General features: G+C 49.6%; 1 protein-coding gene across 1 annotated transcript; it reads left to right on the forward strand.

The window, feature by feature from the left end:
• The first annotated feature begins 252 nt into the window (after window positions 1–252).
• On the forward strand, window positions 253–2640 carry MID1IP1 (MID1 interacting protein 1). The gene is made up of 2 exons (XM_045994374.1): window positions 253–507; window positions 773–2640. The coding sequence occupies exon 2, from the start codon at window positions 1041–1043 to the stop codon at window positions 1590–1592; it is 552 nt and encodes a 183-aa protein (XP_045850330.1). The 5' UTR covers window positions 253–507; window positions 773–1040; the 3' UTR covers window positions 1593–2640.
• Window positions 2641–5996: the final 3356 nt, after the last annotated feature.

Genomic DNA, 5996 nt, shown 5'->3' on the forward strand with positions numbered 1-5996 from the left:
GCACGCCTGCCTTCCTTCTGGCAGGTCCGGACGCCAGCATCTTTCCCCGCTCGGTGTCCCGCCCTCCCCCAACTGGCCTGCTCTGCTCTCCGGGCTGGCGGGGTGCGGCTTCTCCATCCCTCCTCCGCCCTGCCCAGCCCGGCCAGGCCAAGGCGCCCTCCCTCCGCCCGGGTATCAGGCGAGAGGCGGAGCTGGCCCGGCGCGCCCCGCCCTCGCTGTAGAAGGGACCAGGAGAGTGTTACTCGCGGTCATCCTGGCCCGGGCCTTTTATCTTGGCGCTGCCGGGGAGGCGGGAGGTGGAGACACCAGGGGTGGCCCTTGAGCGCCGGCGACACCTTTCCGGGGCTCTATAAATTGAGCACCTGGGATGGGTAGGGGGCCAACGCCACCACAGCCGCCCGCAGTCACAGTCGGGCCACTGACCGCAGCAGCGACGGCAGGCAGCAGCCGCCAGCAGCGGGAACGCTGAGATACCCAGCGGCAGGGGATCCTGAAGCGCAGCAGTAGGTGGGTGCCCCCGCCCCATCTTTGCCCGCTCACTGTAGATGCTGGGACTCAACCTTTTCCAAGGGGGACGGGGGTGGAAAGCACCCCTTCCTTCTCTCCGCGGCCTCGGCGGGCGAGGAGGGGGGACTGCGGGGGGAGCGCTGGGTTGCGGGAACCCGCGGGGCGCCCTCCCGGGCGAGCGGGCCCCGGGGAGGGCGCTGTGCGCGGGCGGGGCCGCCGGGCACCCTCGCCGGGTGGGTAATCTCTTTCGTTCCCGTTTCCCCAGCCAGGCCAGGGCTCGACCTGCAGACCACGCGCCGCCATCGCGAGCTTCCGGGCGCCCAAGCTCCGAGCTGCTGTGCGTCCGGCAGGGCCCGGCAGCGAGCGAGACGAGAGTTGGAGAGGGCGGAGCAGGAGCCGGGAATCCCCGCGCACCGGCTCTAGACAGGCCCCCGGCGCGGGCCTCGGAGAGCGCGTGAGGGCAGGCAGCCCGTCGCCCCGGCCGGCCACCCCGTGCCTCTGCGTCCCTGTGCCCCGGCGCCCGCGCGGCCACCATGATGCAGATCTGCGACACCTACAACCAGAAGCACTCGCTCTTTAACGCCATGAACCGCTTCATCGGCGCGGTGAACAACATGGACCAGACGGTGATGGTGCCCAGCCTGCTACGCGACGTGCCCCTGGCTGAGCCCGGGCTGGATAACGACGTTGGCGTGGAGGTGGGCGGCAGTGGCGGCTGCCTGGAGGAGCGCACGCCCCCGGCCCCCGGCCCGGGCAGCGCCAACGGCAGCTTTTTCGCGCCCTCCCGGGACATGTACAGCCACTACATGCTGCTCAAGTCCATCCGCAACGACATCGAGTGGGGGGTCCTGCACCAGCCGCCGCCGCCCGCGGGGAGCGAGGAGGGCAACGCCTGGAAGTCCAAGGACATCCTGGTGGACCTGAGCCACCTAGAGGGCGCGGAAGCCGGCGAGGAGGACCTGGAACAGCAGTTCCACTACCACCTGCGCGGGCTGCACACTGTGCTCTCCAAACTCACACGTAAAGCCAACATCCTCACCAACAGATACAAGCAGGAGATCGGCTTCAGCAATTGGGGCCACTGAGGCGGGACGCCCGCGGATGCCCAGCACCCTTCCTGGTCCTATCTCTCACCCTTTCCTCAAAGCTGTTTTCTTTCTGGCTGTAGGGCGCGGTGGGGCGATGGGCGGACTGCAAAGTTGCGGGGTGGGGGGTGGCTACATTCGTACAGGGGGCGCAGCGGGGCTGCCTGGAGGAAGGGGCCTCCTCTTCGAAGAGGAGAGGAAAGTGGTGGCGGGAGTTAAGGTTGGGGCCCCCTCCTCCTCTCCCGTAGTGGTGGGGGGGAGGCGCTGTGTTCTAAGTTGCTGGGAATGGGACTGGACTGACGCCCTGCATTCAGCCTGTGCCTTCCTTGGAGTTTCTTTTCTGTTCTTTCTGGAGGAGATGAGTTGAGAACGGGCCATGCTGGGGCGCGGCGCTGGGTTGCCACACTTGGGAGCGGCGCCCGGAGCTGGGCGCTGGGGAAGGCGGGGCGCGCGGCCTCCTACCGCCCTGCCCTGGGCTGGTGGAGGCCGCAGCGTTGCTAGGATTGCATCAGTTTTCCTGTTTGCACTACTTTTTGTAACAGTGGCCCTGTCTTCAAGTATTTCCAATCTCCTCCTTGCTCTGAAACTTCGTCGATTCCATTGTGATAAGCGCACAAACAGCACTGTCTATCGGTAACCGGTACTAGGAGATTAATGATTTTCTGTTACACTGTATAGTTGTCCTGTGGCACCCCTACCCCCCAGCCCTTTCACGCCCTCCCCGCCCCCACCCCAGTGTGTGGAAACTGGCACCGTGCCAGCCCGTTACGAAGCTTGCCACTCAGCCAGTGAAAATAATAATGTTATTATGAGAAAGTGGACTTATCCGAAATGGAACCAACTGACATTCTATCCGTGGTGTACATAGAATGATGAAGGGTTCCACTGTTGTCATATGTCTTAAATTTATTTAAAACTTTTTTTAATCCAGATGTAGACTATATTCTAAAATTAAAAAGGCACATGTGTTAACGAAACTCGGCAAAAGTTTGTTGCTTTTAAATCTGTCCATGAATGGCCTAGCTAAGTAAAATAAAAATAAATTCAATTGCTTTTTATTATTATTATTTTTTTAGCCGAAAAAATGTTATTTTCTCTCTGGTATTTCAAAGTGGTGGTTATTCGGTTAATCATCTCTGTAAGGACCCGGTTTTGTTTGGGATGTAGCTACCAATGAGATTCACTGCCAAGCTTTTTATTTATTTAAGTCCAACCCCTGGAGGCCCAGACACCTCAACAAAAATTCAGATACCCGAGGTTATCTGGGGAGACAGCTATATTTTTCAACCCCCTTGGCCAGCTTTTTGCAGAGCTTGATGAACATTTTGGGCTTTTTAAGAAACCCAAGCCCAAAGTGAAGTGTGTTTTGAGGCAGAAAAACTCAATTTAGAGGCGGAAATTTCACTTAGCTACGGAGAAGTGAAAAATCGGTAAAGAAACACCAGCTAATACTAGCACACACACCTCGCAGGTCTTTACTTCATGAGACTCTCAGGGGACTCTTAGGAGATAACCGAAACCATATTCTGTAATGTGTGCCGGGGCCTCTTTCCCTGCTTCCCAGGCAAGAGCTAAGTTTTGGTAAGTGGTGCCCAGCAATGCTTCCAGTTTTTTGATGAGCAGGCGTGCAATTGTGGACAGCAGATTGGAGCCAAACTGCCGCTGAGCCCTGGGGAACACTTCTCAGATGGCGGCTATGATGCTTTCCTGGGAGGGTGCTCTGCATTTTCTTTCATTATTTGTTTAGGGGGAAGTAGTGTTGGATCAACTTCAGTTTTTCATGTGGCATCATGACTTCATTGAAGTCATGTGGCATCTCTAAGCTCCTAGAGCTTGAATTTAAAATACATAGAATTTTGCAGTCCGAAAAACAAACAAATAAATAAATAAAAAGCCCAACGTTTTTTGTGGTGTGGGCAGCTCAAGTCTATTATCAGCTTTTAGCAGCAGTGAAAAAAATGGGGAAGTGTCAAGACTGGGGTGCTTGCCTTTGCCGGAGAAAGTTAATCATTAATAGACAAAGATAAGGGAACAGCATTGAAAGGAAGGTATAGAGCCTCTTGTAGCGTATTCCCTTTAAAATATCCAAAGTGCAAACAACAAAGAAAGGAGGCTGCGGTGGAAAGAAACACCAAGACTTTGGAGCCAGAAAGTGGTGTGTTCAAATCCTCTTGTTACAACTTATTACTAGAGTATTCGACCATCCACGCTCACTGCCATGCTTGAAATTAGGCGTAATCACTACAGGGCTTTCTTCGTGCAGTTGCAGTGAGGATTACATGAGCTGACACACATAGAATGACTCTTCCAAGTTCCTTCAGGCACTACTGGAAAGGGGCCTTACAGATTTCTATCTTGCTCTAAATGTTGGTTCATGACTCTGCTGACCCCTTAGCCTCTCTCCAGGAATATGTACGTGAGGCGCAGAATGCATAATTTCAGTTACGTCCTTGAAACAGCAGCTCACCTATTTCCCTTCTCAAAGTGCCGAGGGAGAACCTGAACTTAAAGCAAAAAGTCATAATTTGGGCAGATAATTTGCAGAAATTTTAGGAGATGCCAACTGCAAGTTGTTTTCAGGGTGTTGTGTTATATCGAATACAGATAGCAAGACTTAAACTGTACATGGCTACCCATTTGAACTGCATATGGGAAACCATTCCTTCACGTAGGGGTATTTTTATTATGCAAATAGTGATTCTGACCTAGGAGTAATAACAAGCACTGTTAAAGAGCATTGGATTTTTTTTTTAAATGAACCATGGGGTTTCCCAGCCCCCAAAAGTACTAGCCCACAGTTAGTAACTACTGTTTTATTCAAGATCAGTTTATGAGACAAAACAAGGTCAAATCATGAAAATTTTAAACATGTGGACTCTTGGATTGGTCTCTTAAAATTAATTATTAGTCTTAAAATTTTCAAGCTTAAAAATTAAAGAAAATGTCAAGCTTTATGTAGTTTCTGATCCAGGTTACATTGCTTTAATTAGTCAGATAATTTAAACTTAAAGTAATTTAGTTTTTCTTTCAATGTCGGGTCCGATTTTTTTTTTTTTTTAAGTAACTCAGGGAAATTTGAAGGTTGTTCTTGAGTTCCTCTAAACACTTTATTACATCTCCAGTTCATTTGGAACTGTGTAGACTTTTCAGACTGACCCAGTCAAACTTCCCATGCTATTTAAAATTTGGCTTAAAGTCGGTAGATAAAGGGACGAGCCACTTTATTTTCAGGTCTCTCCTGAGGAAGCTCAAAGTACTCAACAGATTTTAAAAGTTGCAGAGACTGAGCGGCACGTCCCTCAAAGAGCTCACGGCTGCCTGATGGTGCCCATCTCCATGGCGGCCTGTGACCAAAGGGAAGGCACAGCTAGATGAACCAGGCAAAATGGAACAGCTTAGAATGGAATTGATTACCCTCCAGATATTTACATCTGATGCGATTTTCTACATCAAAACTGCACACTGAAGCCTTTGAGAAGGCCTGCTTTTGCCTCTAAAAAACAGCCTTCTGCTTTGCTCACATGGGGTTTTTCATGTTGTACATTTACACAGTGTTCCTTAGTGGTCTGGCCTCATTTACTCTTTCTCTGAACCTGAACTCAATTGTTAGAAAGCAGCTGGGATTGTTATCGTTTGGACCTACTTGAAAACTAGCCTACAGTTAACAATTTTTTTTAAATGAAAGTTATTGTCATTTGCATATGCCCCATAGATTTCCCTTATTTGTAGTTGCCGAACAAAACTCACTGGGGAAATCTTGTCTCCCGTTCTCCTCCCCCTGCCTTCTCCCCTTAGTCTCTGGTTCTTGTTGCAAACTGGACACAGTTCTGGTGGACTGAGGCTTCAAGTTTTGCAGAGTATATCTTTTTTTAAAGGTAACTGTCTTTTTATGGGACGTCTAGTACATTGATACCAATCACTGCATCCTTGTTTGATTTATTTGGAAGAGTTTTGAATGAAATAATGACAGAGGGGATTTTTCTCTAAAATTTTAGAAGGGATTTTTACCTGCAACAGATGAAAAAAAATCTGGACCAGAAGCTCATGAAAACTTTCAACATGTGGACTATTGGATTGATCTCTTAAAATTAATTATTAGTCTTTGTAAAATCTCAAGCTTAAAAATAAAATAAAACAAAATAAAGTTTCAAGCTTTATGTAGCTTCTGATCAAGGCTAAATTGCTCTAATTAGCAAGAGAATTTAAATGTAAAGTTATTTATTTTTTTTAAGATCACGTCCTTTTTTTTTTTTTGGAACTCAGGGAAATTTGAAGGGTGTTCTTGAGTTCCTCTAAACACTTTATTACATATCCAGTTCATTTGGAACTGTGTAAAACTTTCTGGTAAGTGGTGGACATAATGATAGTCTATTACCAATAACTGTTTCTGTATCTTGAAGTCAA

Source organism: Meles meles, chromosome X (genome assembly GCF_922984935.1).
Source record: "Meles meles chromosome X, mMelMel3.1 paternal haplotype, whole genome shotgun sequence".
NCBI classification, from domain to species: domain Eukaryota; kingdom Metazoa; phylum Chordata; class Mammalia; order Carnivora; family Mustelidae; genus Meles; species Meles meles.